The following is an 18,885-nucleotide window of genomic DNA, read 5'->3' as shown; positions in this document are numbered from 1 at the left end:
AGGACACTGACGACTGGAACCAACCCTATCCAAAGATGCCAGTACAATTGATTCCTCGGGGTAGACAATAACAGGCAGGGGTCCAACCTGCTCTAGCCACTAGCCCAGTACCACCCTGGCTGTGCCTTTATCAGGCCTGGTGCTTACAGCTTCTACACACAAAAGGCAGGGCTGACTATGTGCTAAGCTGTGGTATTATGGCCCAGGCCACCATGACCAGGTGACCCTGCAACAATAAAAGTGAGCAAACACCTGGACCCTGTGAACCTCAGGGCCTGCAAATAGTTGGGAAATCTTTTGCCCCTTGAGTCCCTAGTGTCCCACCTCCATCAGCTCTGACACCTAGTGATCAAAGTGAGCAAGCATCTTCCCCAGGGTCTCAGCACCTACAGGAGTCCTCTCAGCACTAAGAGGCCACTGGGTTCACTTGCCTAACAACCTCACCTTCTCAGCCCTCAACTCCCCAGGCCTGTCTTTTTCTCCAAACACCATGCTCCAACTCCTTCCTAGGCTCAGCATCAACTGTGCCTCTAACTTCTGCTCTCAGGTCTCCACTGTTGCTCCTATCTCATAAACCCAGGGTTGTTGTCCAAAGCTGGACCTACCTCTGTGCCTATGGGTGCTGTCCTAGCCCCAGCCCAGGAGCCAGCACCTGCTTAACCCTTTCCCATCCCCAGTCCCCCAGCATAGAGAACATCCCCTCACCTGCCTGCTGAATAACAGACCGGCATCTCACCCCTAGACAAAATCACTTGCTCTTTAATTGCTGTTAAGATTCACACCACCTGCTTTGGAGGTGGGGGGGTAACCCCTTCCCCCTCTCTACTCCACTCCCCAATTACCTGGTCTTTTGCAAAATATTTTAGCCAGGAAAAAAAAAAAAAAGACCGGAAACCACTGACACAGACGGCCCAAAACCAGGTTGACTAAGGATGGCAGGGCTGAGCCAGACAAGTCCACACCACCTCCCCGTTTCTGGGGATGGGGACAGGACCTTGAAACCCTCCTAGCCACTGCACACCCTCTCAGCCCTGGCTGGGAGGGAGCAAAGGGTAGAAAAAACGAACCTGGAGGTGCTCCAGGGAGAGAGGGGCTGGACAGAAAGGACTATGGGGGAGGGGTCCCATCGTAGGGGTGCCCCCTACCCCAGATCACCACGGGCGCTGCACAGTCACAGGTACGCAGTCACGGTCACAGACACAACCCGAGAGCACCCCCACCCCACCCCACCCCTGCCCACCCCTGGCTTCCCCTACCCTGAAATGCCCTCCCCTCGCCCCTACCCACCCCATCCCCATGTTGGGGAACAAAGCAATAAATTACAAGGCCCCTCTCTAGTCCCCTCCTGTTCCAATCCTTCTCCCCCTACCCCAAGATCGTAAGGGGAAGGACCCAGGCTCTCGGCTCCCCCTGGCTCTTTAGCTTCCATTCATAGATAGGTAGAGGGGGGATATCTGATTTCCGCTCCTCATGGTCCCTTTCACGGAAAGGGTTGGGGACCCCTCCACCTCCATAGGCAGCAGGGGTCCTGCCCCTCGCTGCCCTCCCCCCTCACTGGGCAGTGAGATTAGCATGGAAGGGGTGGGGTCCCCAAATTGGTCCCAAGTCCCAGGGCTAGTCTTTCACATACTAACCCCTCCCTCTGGCGTGGCGTTGCCCCAGGAGCCAGCCTGGGTTTCGGCTCCCGCCACCCGATTGTAGAACGCAGACAGGACTGGATCTTTTCCCCGCCCCTAGGGGGCGCGAGCCAGCAAAGTCCAAGCACCTTGGAGCCCAAACAGCTGCAAGGGAGTGCCCATCTACAAACACCCAGCAGGTAGACCCAGGGCAGTCCAAGTAAGGAAGCTGTGTTGTAGGGGCGTGAGCTAGGGTCTCCATGCCTCGCTGGGGAGAGGGAGGTGAGTTTGTGTCTCCTGGGAGGCGTGCGGGGCTGTGCCCTCGTGGGGATAGAAAGTGCTCCCGTGGGGCGGGGTGCAGACTGGAGAGGTGAGTGGGTGCATCTGTCCAACGGTCCACCCGGTGCAGTCGTGCCCTGCCCGCGCGGGGGTGGGGTGTGTGTCTCTCCCGCTGCTGGGCAACTATACCAGCGCGATCGTGGTGTCCACGCGGCCCAAGCTGGCCGCACTGCTCCGGCGCCTCGGGCTGGGCGTGGCTGTAATGCTGGGGGTGGTGGCCGCGCTGGGCGTGGTGGCAGTACTGCCGCCCTCTCCTGGACAGCCGTGCTGGAGGAGGATGTCTGCACACAGCTGGCTGCCGGCCTGGCGGGCGTAGAACAGAGCCGTGCGGCCCTGCGCATCACGGGCCGCCACGTCCGCGCCGTACTGCAGGAGGCAAAGGTTGTGTGACCACGCACCACCCAAGGGACCTCCACCCACAGGCTGCCCACCCGACGTCTCCAAGCCCACCTCCAGGTTCCCTTTCCCTACCTCTCCGCTCACGTACCCACAACAGAAGCTGTGTAATGACAACGTGGGCGAGCTCGGCCGCCAAGTGCAACGGTGAGCGGAGCTGCGGGTCCTCCACGCTGGTGTCGAGCGGTCCATGTCGCGCGTGAGCCAGAAGCAGCAGAACGGCGGCCACGTCCTGGGCCTCCACAGCAGCCCACAGCTGGTGGCCCAGCGGCTCCTCCGTGGTGCCCAGAGGCGCCAGGAACAGCAGCTGCTCGTACTTGGCGCGAATCCATGACTCACGCTCCTCCCTGCAGCACCAGGAACCAAGGGAGTTATAAGGGACCTCTTATCCGGACCTCCCAGGAATCGTACACCCTCACGCTGACCCTCGAACCTTACCGCGAAGAGTCCCGCGTGGGCTTGGCACGACCCCGAGTGTCACTCTCCCACACACGGTTGGCCGTGTCGTTGCCAATGGCCGTCAGCACCAGGGTCAGCTCCCGCGGCCAATCGTCCAAATCCAGCGAACGCACTCGGGATAGGTGTGTGCCCAGGTTCCGGTGGATGCCAGAACACTCTATACAGATGAGTGCGCCCAGATTCAAACTGGCCCACGTGGGGTCTGGGACAGGATACAACAGTAAGACAGACACCTAACCATTCATCGGACTGGAGCTAACTTTATACTCTGGGACCCCACCCTCCAGTTCCCTCAGCGATGCCCTTGCACTCACTGGGGGCTCCACAGTCCACGCAGGTCGAGTTTCCCTTTGCGTTTCGGATCGCCTGGATGGCCACGGCTTCACTTTGACTGTCAGTGCGCAGCTGCAGAGTTAAAGTTAGCGTGCTGGCACAGCGTACCTCTGACCCTCCCCTCCTCTCCCTTCCCTCCCCCCTAGCCTCCATTCATAGCGTCAAAACGGGTACCTTGACCTTGCTGCTCTCACAGCCCTGCAGACTGGCCAGGATCTGACTCTCAATGGCCTGAACCCAAGCATCCCGCTCCTCGAAGCTGGCTGCCTCAAAGTGCCACGTCTGACCAGTGCTGGACACAATCAGGAACTCAAAGTTTTCCTCTGGGTGGGTGGATGGGATAGTTCATGAGGGGCAGAGTTCAAGCAGAAGGCCTTCCCCCAAACCCTTCCTCCCTGATGTCCTTGGAGCCCCTGGGGTGGGGGGACAGTGGAAGGAAGGGGAGCAGAGGGTGGGAAACAGCAGGAAGCCCGAGCACATGCAGGGAGAGGCAGGGCCCTCCACCCCTCTGCACCCCGCTGAGCGCCCCTCCCGGCTCCCACTTGTTACCTGCTTTATAAATATTTCTTAAACTACCAAAGGATTTTAGTTTCCACATTTTGCGCTTGGCTGGTTTCCCGAAGCGAAGGAGATAGAGACAGAATGAAGAGCAAACAGAGAGACAGAGAGAGAGAGAGAGACCGAGAAGAGAAGGAGGCAGATGGAGAGACAGACAGACAGTGACAGAATGCCAGAGACAAAGCAGGACAGACAGATGGGGAGAGAAAGCAGAACTGAAGTCAGTGGCCCCAGAGCAGAGTGGAGCGGAAGCCAAGAGCCATGAGAATAGGCAGGTCTGGAATCCAGGTCTGAGCACCCGGAACAGGAAGGACGGGGCGGGGTTGGGGGCATAGGCACTGTGACCAGAGAGAAACCTGCTTTCTGTGGGGAACGGGGTGTCAGAGTTTGTGTGAACAGTAGGAAAGGGGGCAAGAGGCTGGGATGGGGGCCTTGGGGCTCAGAAGTCAGCAGAACAGGGGTAGGGATTGTTTGGGAGGTGGGCAGGCTTAGGGATCAGTGATGAAGGGCTCTTGGAGGAACCTGCCATTCATAGGTGAGAATAAAAGCAGGGGCTGGGGGAGTCAGTAGGGACACTGAGTTCAGGGGCTGCAGAGGATGGGGTCAGAAGTGTAGGTAGATGCGGGCAGGGACTAGGAGTCACAAAAAGAACAGGGCTAGGAATGGGACGGACAAGAGCTGGTTGGTGTCTGTCCGTTTTCCCACATAGTTATGTGCAGAGGTGATGAGAGTCAAGCACTCAGCTTAGGACTTATCCTGCTCTGCAGGAGCTAGGTCAGGGGTTCGGGTACAGGGGAGGAGGGGTCCAGAGTGGGAGTGGAACTACCCACCACAGCCTCACCTTCAGCCTGCACAGCCGAGCCCTCAGTCTTAGATGGTGTGGACAATTTCTTCCTCCTCTGCTTCTTCACCATGGGCGAAGGTGGGGGTTCCCGACTCAGGGGACTCAGGTCTCCGGATGGGGTACAGTCTTAGGGAGGGGGACACAGTGCCTCAGTTGCCCTTCCATAGACTCTCTAATAGCTTGTATTCTGCCCTGAACTAACTGGCATTTTAGGGTATCTCTCCTCAAGTGTCCCTGTCCAAGAGCCACCCCTCCCCCATCATTGCTGAGGAGGCGGCAAATGATTACTTCAGAGTCACTCTGTGCTCAGCTCTTAAGCCTGAAGCTCACTAGCTTGTTCCAGACCCTGAGCAAGTTAATCTCCTGAGCCTCAGGTTTTTCATTCCTAAAATATGGATAATAATCTTGACCTGATACGTTGTTGCAAGGAGCATTTGTTACAGTGTTACTTTCTGCTTATGTATGTGTGTGTGAGTGTATATGTGTGTGTGAGTCTGTGCGCGCGCGCGCGCGCGTATAAAATTTATAGATATAATTTCCAAACATTTCAAACACTGGTGGCTCAGTATGTGCTGGTCAAAGTCCTCAACTTGGAAATTAAACCTTAGAGCAGTGGTTCTCAACCTTCCGAATGCTGTGGCCCTTTAATACTGTTCCTCACGCTGTGGTGACCCCCAACCATGAAATTATTTTTGTCAATAATTCATGACTGTAATTTTGCTACTGTCATGAATTGTAATGTAAATATCTTTGGAAATAGATGTTTCGACCCACAGGTTAAGAACCACTGCCTTAGAAACACTTCCCTTTTTGTCATTAAAAAAATTATTTATTTATTTTTAATTTTTCAAAACAGGGTTTCTCGGTATAGCCCTGGCTGTCCTGGAATTCACTCTGCAGACCAGGCTGGCCTCTGCCTCCCAAATGCTGGGATTAAAGGCATGCACCACCACTGGCGGCTAGAAACACTTCCTATAGGACAGAAGCTGAACAGGGAACAGGTCAGATAACTTGCCAGTGTGGTGAGTCAAACCAGGAACCAGAGGTCAGGCAGACAGATTCACCTCCATGAGACGGCGGCATATGAGTTTGGTGCCACACACCCTGCTGACATTCCTGTTCCCTTGCTAAACCTCCATCTTACGTCAACCCTCCACCCACATCCCATTTGGATCTGGAAGCCAGTAGATGAAGAGAGGTCACACTGACCGGTGCTAAGGGCTCGGGCCAAATTCCGGTCTGGCTTCAACAGGTGCTTGGATGTCTGGTCTGTTGGAAGCTGCAGGGAACTGGGGCTGGGGCTGGGGCTTGGCATGGCAGTAGAGGCTTCTGTGGGAAGGAGATGGCGAGAAGCTGTCAGTGAACCTGTCTCCCTGCCCTCTCCTGTGTGGTAGCTGTCAGTCCCACCCCACACAGCAAGTGTAGTACCAACTCCCCCTCATCTCCCCACTGGTCTCTTCTGTCCTTGCCTCCTTCCCTGCTCCCTTGTCATAAGCCCCACTTACCAGGGCCTTCACCCATCTGCACGGTGCTCATATCCTTGACCAACCCATTGATGCTGGCTGAGGGGCCGAAAGCAGAGATAGCCCTTGGGGGCCGCTTGCCTGGGACTTTGACCGTTGTTCGTAACAAGTCCATCTCTTTGCCATGTGTACTGTGGATGTAATCCTGTAGAGGAACAGGGCTGGGGTGTGGCTCTCTGGTCTTGTAGAGTACTGAACATTAGGTAGTAATATGTGATACAGAAGAGCCTTGCAAACTGACTGGGTTGGGAAGAGTGTGTAGGGAGTAGGCCTGTCAGACTTGGCCTGGAAACATTCCCTGAATGATGGGCCAGGGACAGGCTCACCCTTGTACTGTCCCACCAGACTACAATGGGGACAATGAATCTGCCTCCCCAGCATAGACAGGTGGTAGGCTCTAAACCTTCTTCACGAACCTAAGAGGACAGGACTAAAGCTTCCCAGAACTAGTCAGAGACACATAAAGAACTGAACAGACTGCCGGGCAGTGGTGGCATTTTCTGACTCTATAGTGGGGTTGTTAGAGTGGTGATCGTGGCCAGGCAGTGGTGGCACACGCCTTTAATCCCAGCACTTGGGAGGCAGAGGCAGGCAGATTTCTGAGTTAAAGGCCAGCCTGGTCTACAGAGTGAGTTCCAGGACAGCCAGGACTATACAAAGAAACCCTGTCTCAAAAAAACAAAAACAAAAAACAACAACAACAAAAGAACCAAACAGACATCAGGTTTTCCCAGTGTGACCGTCTCTGCTACTCACGTTGATGCTGGGGTGGTAGAGTAAGAAGCCATTGCTGGACAAGGTCACATATTTCTTCTTCCATTCTTTGTTCAAGGAATTGCCACTTCGCTTGAGCAGGAAACTCTGGGGAACAGGATGGAAGATGTGTTGGGAAAAAGTTAGGTAAGAACAGCTGCTTTGAACCTTTCTTCAGCTCCTGAACCTTTTACCTGTTTAATGGGGATGGCTCGCCCACTTCCAGTTGTCTCTCCTCGACTGTCTAAGCTCCGCTTCTCAGAATCGCTGCCCCGACGGTTCTGGAATGATAACTGGAATTAGCCAGAAGATGGGGAAGTTATAAGATGGGTGGACAGTGAGGAGGAAGAGCCCAACAGAGAGGTCTGGAGGCTAAGGATGACCAGCAGGCAGTGGGACAGAAGGAAAAAGGAGTTGGCAACAGGAAAGAAGAAAAAGGGTTAGCATGGCCAATACCGCAAAAAGGCTGGTCCGCCGCTTGGCTGCTCGGTGTAAGGACCCTGGGGTGCTCAACCCAGCCACTGCAGCTGCCTCAGCTCGGAGCTCCCGGTGTCCAACGTTGGGTGAGGATGGGAGGGAAGAAGAGTAGTCGCTAGTGTGGCCCCCGTTACTAGCCTGGAGGCACATGGAGGAGTCAGCAGAGCTAACATCTCTGCCCACCAAACTAAGCTGACATTGCCTACATCACCATTACATCATTACTCATTCCTGCTGACACCATTGCCTACGTCGCTATTACATCATTACTCATTCTGACACCATTGCCTACGTCACCATTACATCATTACTCATTCCTATTGACATCATTGCCTACATCACCATTGCATCATTACTCATTCTGACATCATTCATACCCTACCGTCAGCATTTCATCATTACTCATTCCTGCTGACATCATTGCCTACATCACCATTTCATCATTACTCATTCCTGCTGACATCATTGCCTACGTCACCATTACATCATTACTCATTCCTGCTGACACCATTGCCTACGTCGCTATTACATCATTACTCATTCTGACATCATACCCTACCATCACCATTACATCATTACTCATTCTGACATCATACCGAACCGTCAACATTACATCATTACTCATTCTGACATCATACCGAACCGTCAACATTACATCATTACTCATTCACGCTGACATCAGCAATACAAATCTCCCCTAGCACTGTCACACTGCTTTAAGTTTTGTGAAGTTTGACCTCCTGAGTATCATGCCATGTATCAGTGCAGACAGCCTGAGGAGGGAAGCTGACTTTCTTAGAGACTTTGTAAATGGTACCTCAAGCCTGCCTGATTTCCAGTTCGATGCTACTTTCTTTCTTAGTTTTGGTTTTTCAATACAATGTTTCTCTGTGTAGCCCTGGCTGTCCTGGAGCTCACTCTGTAGACCAGGCTGGCCTTGAACTCAGAGACCCTCCTGCCTCTGCCTCCCAAGTGCTGGGATTAAAGGTGTGTGCCACCACCGCCCGGCGACCTCGGTGTTACTTTCTAATCCCACCCATTTCCTCACTTCTGATTTTGACATCAGTCTCAGACACCCCAACTCACCTGCCCGGCTACAGGGGTAGACGCAGCTGAATGGCTCGGAGAGCTGGGCAGGGACTTGCAGGCAGCCAGGAGTTGCTGCTGTTTGCGCAAGGTCACCACCTTCTGGGCCACTGAAGGGAAGGGGAATTGGAGGAGTCATAAGCTGGACAGATACCACCCCCCCAAGAGTACCCAGGCCAGAAAATAGCTCTGACTGCCTTGTCACCAGAGCCTCTGTGCCACCTATGCATAGACAGACTCTCCATCTCAGAAAGCATCTGTAAATTAATACAACTCTCCATAGGTTCCCAGACCCCTCCTCCCTCCCAGAGGCCAATTTCCTGCCACTGGGGAAACACAGAACTGGATACTGGGTCTCTTGGATATCACAGGCTCCCTCAATTTCCCGTCATGCTCACCCTCCTGGAAGACACGGTCCACGTTGAGCCCGTAGGTTGCACAGGTCTCATAGTAGCTGCAACGCTTCATGTCCGTGCACAGAGCCCTGGCTCTCGCATCACTCACCACTCGAGGAGACGACGCACTGATCCTGTCTAGGGGCGGGGGGAAGGAAAGGGCAGGACTGGCATTCATGATTGATTCCCTCTGTCATGAGTGTGGAACCCAGGCTAGACCTCCTAGAGCTAGAGTGTGGAATAACATCTGTCCTCAAGTGTACTGTTAGTGTCCAAGCCCCTTTGTGAGTTCTGAGCCTAGCCCAAGTTAAGTTGGTCTCTGTCTCAGTGTGTGTATGTGTCTGTCTTTCTGTCTATTATCTCTGTGTGTGTTTCTGTTTGTATGTATGTGTATATCTGTCTCCCCCCGTGTGTGTATATGTCTTTCTGTTTGTGTGTATGTGTATGTCTGTTTATACCCCCATGTGTGGTGTGTGTGTGTCTTTCTGTTTGTGTGTATGTCCTATGTCTCTGTCTGTCTGTCTTTCTGTCTCCCCACCCGTCTCTCTGTGTATATGTGTCTGTCTCTCTGTATGTATGTGTGTGTTTCTGTTTGTATATATGTTTCTATCTGTCTGATTCCCCCCCCCCAAAGTGTGCATGTGTCTATTTGTGTATGTATATGTCTCTGTGTGTACGTGTGTGTTTTCAGGCAAAACTCCAGAGGTGGAGTTGGAGTTTCCTGACGACAGCTGAGACCCACAGGTGATAAACATCCCATTTTGAACTTAAAGGACACCTGGCCCTGGAACACGGGGAGAGCTGGATTCCTGTAGGTAAGAGGTGGGCTGCTCGTTCTCCATCAGAAACCAGGAGGCAAGAGACAGGAGGCTGGACAGCGACAACCTAAATGCTTCTGAGCTACTGCTAGGAGAAATCAAAGTCTCCTCCTCACCTGCTTTCTTCAGTACTTTGTTTACAAAGAAATTTCTTTTAAACAGTGTCAGCCTGACCCAGCTGAAGGGAAAAGCTGTCTATCCACACTAGGACTTGACATTTTCTGTGTGTCCCACGGTAGTGTCGTCAGAAATGGCAATGTGAACAGGGTAGGTGACATTTCCAGAGGGAAACAGAGATGGCCATTACAGCTGCCCTGCCCTCCCAGACTGCCCTCTCTTCTCTGCTCAGACCTTGGGAAGTTTGTTTGTTCATTACTTCCTTATATGGACATCGGGCTCCCTCTAGAGGGATGCTGGAATCTGAATAGGCAGCTGGACACCTCCCGAATTATCAACCATGGTGGGCAATACCTATCTACCCTCCACCCACCTCTAAACGCAGGGCTTCCACACCCTCTCCTTACCTTGAGTCCCAACCAGAGCCAGGGCCAGACCTCCTCGCCCCTCCCCCCGGAGGGAGCTCAGCTGTCCATGGAGCCTGCTCACAGCCTGGAAGCTGCTTTCATCTTCCAGGCTAAAGACGAAGATCACAGCATCTGCCCAGCCTGAGAACTTGCAGGGGACGAGAAAGCAAACAGAGGTCACACAGGCCCACTCCTTCTGGGTACCATTCAGAGGGTCTCCTAGCAAGCCAGGGAATGCTCATGTCCGGTACTGACCCTCGATGGCCTGCTATGGCCAGTGTCTCCGTGCCTCACCTTGGCATCGGGTGCCCCTGCTTCCTCTCGGATCAGCACCAGATGGGTCTGCCCATCCACCAGCATCTCCTTCTTATGCTGCTCACCTGCCCAGAAGAAGTTTAATGAGTCAGAGGGCCCAGACCTTCCCATGGTCCCTGAACTTGAGCTCTTGGGCCTTGAGTCCCATTGTGGTACTGGCCCAGGTACTGGCCTCCCAGCCTTAGCTTACTGTGTGGCTCCTGAGGACTTACTCTCAGTCTTCTCCAGCACCTGGTATGAACCTGTGAGGAATCTGTGGATTAGGGATGACTTCCCACTCCTGACATCACCCAGTACACCCTAAAAAGAGAGACATGGCACAGAGACAGTAGGAGTTACCAAAGGGCAGGATGCTAGGGTCTGTTCATACCAGAGAGCTACAGACCTACAGGCAGTGTCAAGCCACCAAAGAAGGACCTTCGGGGCTTCCAGTCAGCTGGAAACAGGGGGCATTCCATAGTGAGAAATGGTCCCAGGCTGAAGCATACCACAACCTGAGCAATGCCTATTTTGTTGTGTGTGTGTGTGTGTGTGTGTGTGTGTGTGTGTTGCTTAATAACACATTAAACATGTTTGTGTAGCAGGGCAAAGGTCTAGGCATTAACTGCAAGTTTTATCCAGTTCTAGGCAATAAGACACCAATAGATTTTTTGTTTGTTTTTGTTTTGTTTTGTTTTAAGCTAGAAATGAAAAGCCAGAGCAAATGGAACGTGAGTAGAGAAGTTGTGGGTGTGTATGCAGCAGATCCCTCAATACTGCTCGATACTAAACTCAAGAGTTCTTGGTTTCACAGAGAGTAGCGAGGCGAGTTCCCCGGGAGAGGTAAACCTTCCCTGCAAGCCAAGAGTCTGGACTACCTACCAGGCGCAGTTCAGGAATTGATCGGCTCAAAGTCCATTCCTGGCTATTGACCACAGCCTCTGGAAAGGGAAAGGTGAAGTAAGAAGGAAGAGTCTGGCCTAGGAGGGCGCTCAGCTCTCAGCCACTCTCTTTTCTGAGGGGCTCACCTAACCCTGAGGACCCTGCCTGCAGTGGCTCAGGTCTGAGTGGTCCCCAGTCCTCCCATCCCAGCCGCTCTCCCCGCAGCTGTTGCCACCACTCAGCGGTTGCTTAGCAACAGAGCTAGCAAGACAAAAATACTTCAGTTGGCATCTCCCTTAAACACATCCCCGAACGTGGGTCCTTGCCCCAGACCCGACCAGGACTTTACTAGTAATGATTTCCCTACACTACACAGAATAGAGAGGTCCCCCTGACATTCTTGGGGTAGATCCTAGAGTGGAGGCCTGGGTACTAGGATGGAACGGGTCTTCTCACACCTCCGTTTCACAGGAGAAGCTAGGTGAGGGTTCTCCTGCCCTTTTTCAAGGTCAGTAGTACAGGTAGTTCTAACCCCTATCAATCACCCCAGGGGGACAAAACTTGGGTTTTCCTCTGCCTAGACCTCCGTGGCCTCCGAAAGAACCGGTGGGGTAAAGCTCCATCCCCAAGCAGAAAGAAACCACAGGCCTGGAGAGAAAAGATTCTCCTTGCGCCCGCCGGGTCCAGCCCCCGCGCCTGACACTGACCGGACGTTCCCGGGGCGCCGCAGCTGCGGCGGGAACTCAGGGATCCGGAGCCATCTGCTCCCACCCGCTCAGAAGCCAAACCCCCGGGACCGCCCCCGCTTCCAGACCCGCCTCCCCTCCGGGGAATGTGAGCAGAACCCAGTCGTCGGTCGCACCCCCCTCTCCCAACGCGCCTGTCTCTAACCAGTTAGAAAATAATAATAAAGGCACCCCTCGGGAGGAGAATTAAATAAATAAGGCGACCTCCTTGTATGGCCTCCCAAGTCTCCTGGGATAAGAATTGTCTTAGCAGCAGTTCCGCCCCCTGCCTCACTCCGGGGTCAGCCCCGGGCGGGTTTCGACGCCGCTGTGGGGCGGGGGTGGGTAGTGCGGGAAGCCAGGCTTCCTATCTGCCCCCTCTCGGTTCACATTTCAATCTGCACGTTCCAGCCCCCGCTCGCTCAAGAACCGCCCAATCCACCTTCAGTGCATGGAAAAGCCACCAGCCCCGCTCTCAACCCAGGAGACCTGTCCCTGGCGAGGAGCCTGCAAGGTCACTGCCACACCACCTGTGCCACTCAGGGGAAACTGAGGCTCCACATCCCCTGCAACTCCTACGTCCCTCCAACACAAGCAAAGCCCCTATCGCCTTGTTTGCAAAATCCAACCAGGGCTGGGATTGGGGCCTGAAGCTTCTGTGGAAGGATTTCCTACAGTTGGCACCAACACGGCCATCATTTCCCGGGAAGCACAGACTCGCTCAGGAAAACACCCATCTCAGTCTCCTCGCTTCAGGACCTCTTCCTATCCTTGGCCCCATTCCTTAGTAGAAGAGCCTGGCTCTTCCATCCACCCGAGAGAAAAGCCCCCTCCTTCTTGCACAGCGTCCCCTCATCCAAGTAAGCATCCATGTGTCTCAGGCCCTGACCCTCTCTACTCACTAGGGGAGGCGCGTAGCTCTGCGCCCAGCAGCTCCCTGGACCCGCTGCTGGAAGACAAGCCTTGGGGTCCGGGAAGGGGCCCGGGACCGGGAGGCCCTCCTGTGCTCTTGGTGAAGATACCGCTGATAAACTTGAGCATCTTGCGGTCACGAGTGGACGCTCGGCCGCCCTCCCGGCCCCTTTTCAGCCCCGGAGCTGGCGGCTCCAGAGTGATAGGGGGTGCAGACCCGAGGGGCTGCGTGGAGGCGGCAGTGACAGAAGTAGCTGGAATTGGGATTGCTGGTACAGTGAGCGGAGGAGAGCCGGCACTGGGTCCTGGGTGCAAGTCACTATTGTCCAAGGTCTTACTCTTGCCTTTCCGAGGGGACAACTTCCCTCTCGCTCCAGCCCCAGCCCCGACCCCACCAGAGGTCGTGACTGCAGCGCCCCCTCCCCCGCCGGCCGCAACGGCATTTGCTCCAGTCCCGGCGGTGCTCTTTGACCCCTTGACCCTGGGTTTGCCCTCGCTTTCGGGCCATGACAGGCGGCTACCCGCGCCCTTGCCCCCGCCGGCTTTGGCTCCACTAGTGGTCACGGTCTTGAAAGGCTTGGGAGCTGGTGGAGGAGGCGCCACCTTGAGCCTTCGGCTACCGGTGCCAGGATGCGGGGAGGACGAGCCCGGGACGCCGCCACCCGTCCGGCCTTCAGGTTCCGGACCCCCCCAGCTCGGGCTGCTGAGTAGAGGGCGCCGGGAGGAAGGGGCGCCCCCCGGCTTGGAGTCCGGGCTCAGTCCCCCGGAGAGCGGGGGTCCCGGAGGGGCGGCCCACAGGGACAGTCGGCGACCCGGAGCCGGGGAGACCGGGCGAGCCGGACTGGCCGGAGCCGGGGACAGCGCGGGGGGCTCTGCGCCCCCGGCGCCCGCGCTGCTGGTACTGATCCACAGCGCATCCTGCCGGTGGAAGAGACGCTCGTGCCGCTTCTTGCCGGGTTCCTCCGCGCCTCGGGGGCTACCAGGATCTCGGGGCTCGGAGCCTCTGGCCCCCGGGGCGCCGGCCGCTGCTGCAGATGGAGAAGGCGGCGGCGGAGGTACCGACTCGAGCTTGACCAGGGTCAGCGAGATGAGGTAGGTCGTTGTCCGGCGCTGAAGCGCGCCCGCGCCCCGGCTCATGGGGCCCAGAGACCCCCGAGCTGGGGAGGGGAGGGGACTCCCCGGGTCTGCCTCAGGGGGGCCCGGCCATGGGGCCGCCCTGCTCGCTGCCCCCAGCCCCCGGACCCCTCTGAGCCCCCGGCCCGGCTCCGCTGTCGCCGCCGCCTCCGCCGCCTCCTCTTGCGCCCCCCTCCCATCACATGGGGCGCCCCCTCCCCATGCTCCCCGCCCTGCGCCCCCACCCCCTTGGAGCCCCGGGACCTTGGTGCTGCTCCAGGGAGGCGCGCCGGATCGTGCACCCCGGTCTGGGTGGGGGCGTTGAGATGGGCGGAGGAGGGTGGGGAGGACAGTAGTGGGGGCAAATGGGGATGAAGTAAAAGAGGGTAGAAAAGGAGACAGGGGACTGGGGGAGAAGCTCCGGTGAGGGGAAGACAGGGGCGGGAATGCGGACTCAATGGGCAGAGGCCGCGGATGCAGTGGGGAAGGGGGGTCTTGAGGGTAGGAGACTAGTAGGGCTGTCTGTGCGGGGGATTCGCAGGAGCACGGGGAGGATGCTAGGGATGGAGATATTGGAGGCGGTGGGGGAGGAAAGAGGGAACGGGAGGGGGTAGGAACCCACGGGTCTGGGGTCTGGGAGGGGAGGGGCGTGGATCCTGGAGAAGAGTCGCGGAGGGGGGGTTCGCCCAGGATCGGCTCAGTCCGGATGCGCGTTGTGTCCGGGCGCTCCCCTCACATTGAGGAGGAGGCGGCCCGCGGGCCCCCCCACCCCATCTCTCCTCACCCCCCCTCACCACCAGCACCGCTGTCTGCTAGGGCGGTACAAAATCCAGGACTGGATTTCCCTCCCAAAACCTGGACTGGATTTCCTGAGACTTGGATTCACCTCCAACAACTACCTAGCCCCCTCATTTCTCACACCAAGGTTAGGGAACACGAATGTGGACTATGACATTTAGGGACAAAGGTAAAAATTGAACTATTGGCTGGACAGGTACAGGGAACAGAGAGAACTCTTTTGGCGGCCGTCAGTTCTGGGTCTGAACTGGGATATACCTTCCCAGGACCTTTTCCCTTTCCCTTCCCGGGGTACCTGGATGAGTCTCCCTTCTCATCACCTCTTCCACCCCACTCCCTCTTCCACCCCACTCACACCCCATACTGAGTACTTGCACTGCGCCTTGAACTCATTGTCCCAAAGTGAACTTGGAAAGTGTCCCCAGGGATGGGGACAAACAAGGAACTTAGAAGGGTAGGAAGGGGGTGGGTGACTCTGGAGGGGAGAGGCTTGAGGGCTTCTGAGCCCAATCTGCAGCGTGAGTCAAAGGCCCAGCTCAAGGTGGAAGAAATACATCTACCGACTGGCACCCCCCCCTATTCCAAAATGCATCTAGTCTCCATAGCAACCGTAGCTCCAAGAGTGCCTCCGAAGCAGCAGCGGGGATAAGCGGAGAGGAGGGATCAGTGTGTAGGATGGGTGGGAGACCAATCAGGGGATGCTGGTTAGTGAAGGCCCTACTCTCACACCTGGATACCCACCTGCGGGGGGTGGGGGGGATTTTGCTCCCTGGACACAAGGAACCCCCTCAGCTGAGCCAGCGGGAGCCAGCCTTTTAGGTTTTTTTATTCAGTGTCCTGAGGTATATGTAGCTGGGTTCTTAAGCAGGTGTGTGTGGGGGGGGGGGGCAGAGTGATGGTCACCATTTGTGCTGTGTCCCCACCCCTTTGGGGGCTTTGGAGTTCAAGGCTTTGTCCTCCAGAGAGGCAGAGAACTATGAGCAGTTAAGCCCTTGCAGAAGAGAGACTGAGACCCCATGGAGGGAGGGGGGACTGGAAGGAAGAAGATCTCCTTGAAGCCTTGGAGACCCCTGCCCGGGATCTGGAGAGTCTCGGCGGTACTTTGATTTGGCGTCCCACCCTCTTGACGCAGCCCAGACTATAATAAGTGCTGCCGTGGGCGGCTTTTGGAGGCAGGAGCCAGCACCGTGTTCTTCGGCCTGGTAGGGGGTAAGGGTTGGGGGCTGAACCGGGATGCGGGGAGTCCTTTTGTTCTACAGAGACCCATATCCACTCTCCCAGATCCCATCTTGGAGGTCAATGGTTTTTTTAGGGACTGCCCATCGAACGTCCTCAGGGCCAGAGACCCACCCTAATTTTTCATGAAGGAGACAATTCCATAAACGGGAATTGTTAGCTTTTTAGTATTTGGGGGTGGAATGACCTCCGTTTTCCTTCATATTTAGTGTCAACAGAATTCTGTCTCAGAGGAGAACAAATTACTTGGGAAGAGCACAGCTTCGCCAGGTGAGGTGGTGCACTCTTTTGAGGAAGCTGAGGCAGAAGGATAGCTCAAAGTTTAAGGTCAGCCTGAGCTACAAAGTGAGTCCAAGGGTAGCCTGAGATAGACAGCAGGACCCAAACTCAGACTCAAATGAAATAAAATAAAATAAAATAAAATAAAATAAAATAAAACAAACCCCATAGTGTTGTACTGGGATTGTGGAGCGGTGGAGTTTGCCTGGCGGGGTAGGAGGCCTGGAGGCCCTAGGTTTTATCCCCAGCAAAACACATCACACACAAAGATACAGAGAAAGGTCTGACCGCCACTACCTCCTGACCCTTCTTCCTTCTTTCTTTGTTCCCTTCCCTTCCCTTCCCTTCCCTTCCCTTCCCTTCCCTTCCCTTTTCTTTTTAGATAGCTGTTCAGTATGTAATGTAGCTGAGTCTAGGACTTGCTCTGTAATGGAGACTGCTCTAGAACCCTCAGTCCTGCTCCATTCTGGTAAGCTGTGAGACTATGGTGTTAGGGTTACTGGGGTGCTCCCATCACACTAGCTCTCCCCACCCTTTCTAGGACTAAGAGAATTTCTCGGCTTGATCCCAACCCCATGCTATTCCAGACAAAGGTAGAATCTAGAGTTATTCCCCTAGGTAGTTCTGTGGACCAGCCTCCCTAGGTCTCTCTTTCTTATCAGTGTGGGTATCAGGGAAGATGTAAGTATATTTCCTGTCAGAGGCTTGTATTCAGGAGCTGAAAGAGATGCTGGCTCTAGAAGGGTAATGAGAAGACAGAGGTGTGAAAACTATCCTACTAAAAACCTAAACCAACCAAGCCTGCCTCCAAATTGTGCCCTGGTGTTAGAAGGTGTCCTAGATAGAAAGTATTTATTTATTTATTTATTTATTTATTTATTTATTTATTGACTGACACTCCCTTCCCAAAGAAGTAGCTGAGAACAGAGAGGCCTGATAACTGGAATGATTGGAGTCTGATGGAGGCTGGGCTTCCTTCTCCCTGACACAATTCACAAGCAAGGAAGCCTGCTTCTGTGAGTTCTTGGGAATCCAGAAATGGATGGAATATAACAGCCCCCCAGTTTCTCAGTGCTGGGCCTCGTGGATGAAGAACAGACTTGCCAGGGCCCCAGCACAGAATCCAAGGCTACAGTGGGCAGGAGGATGTGGCAGATGCTGTTGCCATGACAGCACTTCCTCTCAGTGTTGTCATCAGTTACTCTAATGGCACTAAGGAGGTAGAACGGAAGGAACCCGAGGGGAAGACAAGAAGGGGAGACAAGAGGGGACTGAGGCAAGTCCTGGGGACCTTGCTGCACTGCGGCTGTATAAAGTGTAGAGTTTTAAGGCTTAGTGTGTTTGGGACCTTGACATCCTTCATGGTGTATCATCAACCCCCCCCCTCCCCTCTGTGTGTGTGTGTTTCTCTACAGCTGGAGAACAAGAGGTCACTGATCTTTAGTGGGTCCTGGGAATGAACACATTATCAAGTCCCAGAACCTTCTGCCCCGACAGCTTCCTGTTCTGGACTCCATCTATCCAGTCTGTCTCCCCAGTGTGTAGTCCAGTCTCTGGCTGCCAAAAAGGTCAGTTCCACGGTGACCTGTATTTTGTTCAGAGTGGGTTTTTGGAAAGAGGAATAATTATATCCCCCATGTCTTTTTCCATGTCCCCTAATGTCTTCTTCCCAGTTCCATCTTCAGAACTAGGAAGTTGATGCTTGAACAGCCAGAAACTATGTTAAGACACAGCTAAGCATTTCTATGTCCCGTAATGGTCCCCAAAGCAGCCAAGTTAGGGACTGATGTATCTCTTACCTCGTATGCTTTCCAGTGAGGCCTGGATGCCAGCTCGGAGTTCAGGGTCACCCACTCTCTCTGCCAGCTTCCTGAGTCGGCTTAGAGCTTGCTTGGTCACCTCATGTCGCCTGACTTCTGCTCTTACTGTGGCTATAGCCAACTGCCTCTGGGCATGCATGTTGCGCAGACTTGCCTTGCCAGACTACCAACCACCTCTGGCTCCGAATCCCATGACCCTACAGCCCCCAAACTCCAGAAGGCCCCTTCTGCTATGCCCCAGAACTCCTCAACCCTGCCCGCCCTTCCGTCTGTCGGCCTCACTTCCTGACTGGTACGCTTCAAACCCACAACCCACACTGTACTACCTCTTACACCTCCTGCCCCCCCTAGCGTTGGGCCTTCAGCTCTGACAGCCTGGCCCGGTTATGATTGCTCTGTCAGGTGAGTGGAGCAATCTTAATGAGTGCTCTCACAGCCCCAGTGGGAGGTAGCTAATTAAATGGGTGTGAATTCCGGGAGAATGTGGCTAGTAGAATTTCAGGTAGGCTCCATACTCTTGGCGATTTGCAAATTTAGCTTAGAAAAACACAGAAATCCGTATATACTTACTTGGTCTGTCACCACATGCATGCACTGGAGAAATAGCTCAGCCATTAAAGCTAAGGCTCACACTTCTAAACATCAAGAGTTTGGGCTCCAGTTAGCCGTCTCTCTACACATTTCTAAAGGCTTCCCTTAGTCACT

At 54.8% G+C, this 18,885-nt stretch overlaps 1 protein-coding gene and 1 long non-coding RNA gene across 8 annotated transcripts in view; one reads left to right on the top strand and one right to left on the bottom strand.

The window, feature by feature from the left end:
- Positions 1-1,282: 1,282 nt before the first annotated feature.
- Positions 1,283-18,455, bottom strand: Agap2 (ArfGAP with GTPase domain, ankyrin repeat and PH domain 2). 4 transcript variants are annotated; one of them, XM_076920403.1, is made up of 19 exons: positions 12,925-14,227; positions 11,298-11,356; positions 10,649-10,736; positions 10,416-10,501; positions 10,122-10,269; positions 8,783-8,917; positions 8,385-8,494; positions 7,278-7,436; positions 7,016-7,102; positions 6,825-6,929; positions 6,051-6,213; positions 5,755-5,874; positions 4,543-4,671; positions 3,693-3,752; positions 3,318-3,466; positions 3,125-3,215; positions 2,790-3,012; positions 2,443-2,698; positions 1,283-2,321 (listed from the first exon to the last, which is right to left on the bottom strand). In XM_076920403.1, exons 1-19 carry the CDS (start codon positions 14,069-14,071, stop codon positions 2,079-2,081), a joined length of 3,558 nt encoding a protein of 1,185 aa, XP_076776518.1. In that variant the 5' UTR covers positions 14,072-14,227; the 3' UTR covers positions 1,283-2,078. The 4 variants fall into 4 exon arrangements, with proteins under 4 accessions (XP_076776518.1, XP_076776519.1, XP_076776520.1 ...); XM_076920405.1 differs by lacking the exon at positions 12,925-14,227 and adding an exon at positions 18,160-18,455 and having other exon boundaries at positions 1,285-2,321; XM_076920404.1 differs by lacking the exon at positions 3,693-3,752.
- LOC143436287 (uncharacterized) overlaps positions 13,889-18,885 on the top strand; it is an 8,254-nt gene continuing 3,257 nt past the window's right edge. For 3 of the 4 annotated variants that reach the window (XR_013106414.1, XR_013106415.1, XR_013106413.1), the window contains exons 1-5: positions 13,889-14,026; positions 16,291-16,351; positions 16,743-16,829; positions 17,272-17,376; positions 17,776-17,928. This is a non-coding gene — a long non-coding RNA (uncharacterized LOC143436287). The remainder of the gene's footprint in view (positions 14,027-16,290; positions 16,352-16,742; positions 16,830-17,271; positions 17,377-17,775; positions 17,929-18,885) is intronic. The other variant, XR_013106416.1, reaches the window with a different exon arrangement.

This window comes from Arvicanthis niloticus, chromosome 22 (genome assembly GCF_011762505.2).
Source record: "Arvicanthis niloticus isolate mArvNil1 chromosome 22, mArvNil1.pat.X, whole genome shotgun sequence".
Classification (NCBI taxonomy): domain Eukaryota; kingdom Metazoa; phylum Chordata; class Mammalia; order Rodentia; family Muridae; genus Arvicanthis; species Arvicanthis niloticus.
Note: the sequence above shows the minus strand (reverse complement) of the source record. Positions and strands in the feature narration are given on the sequence as shown.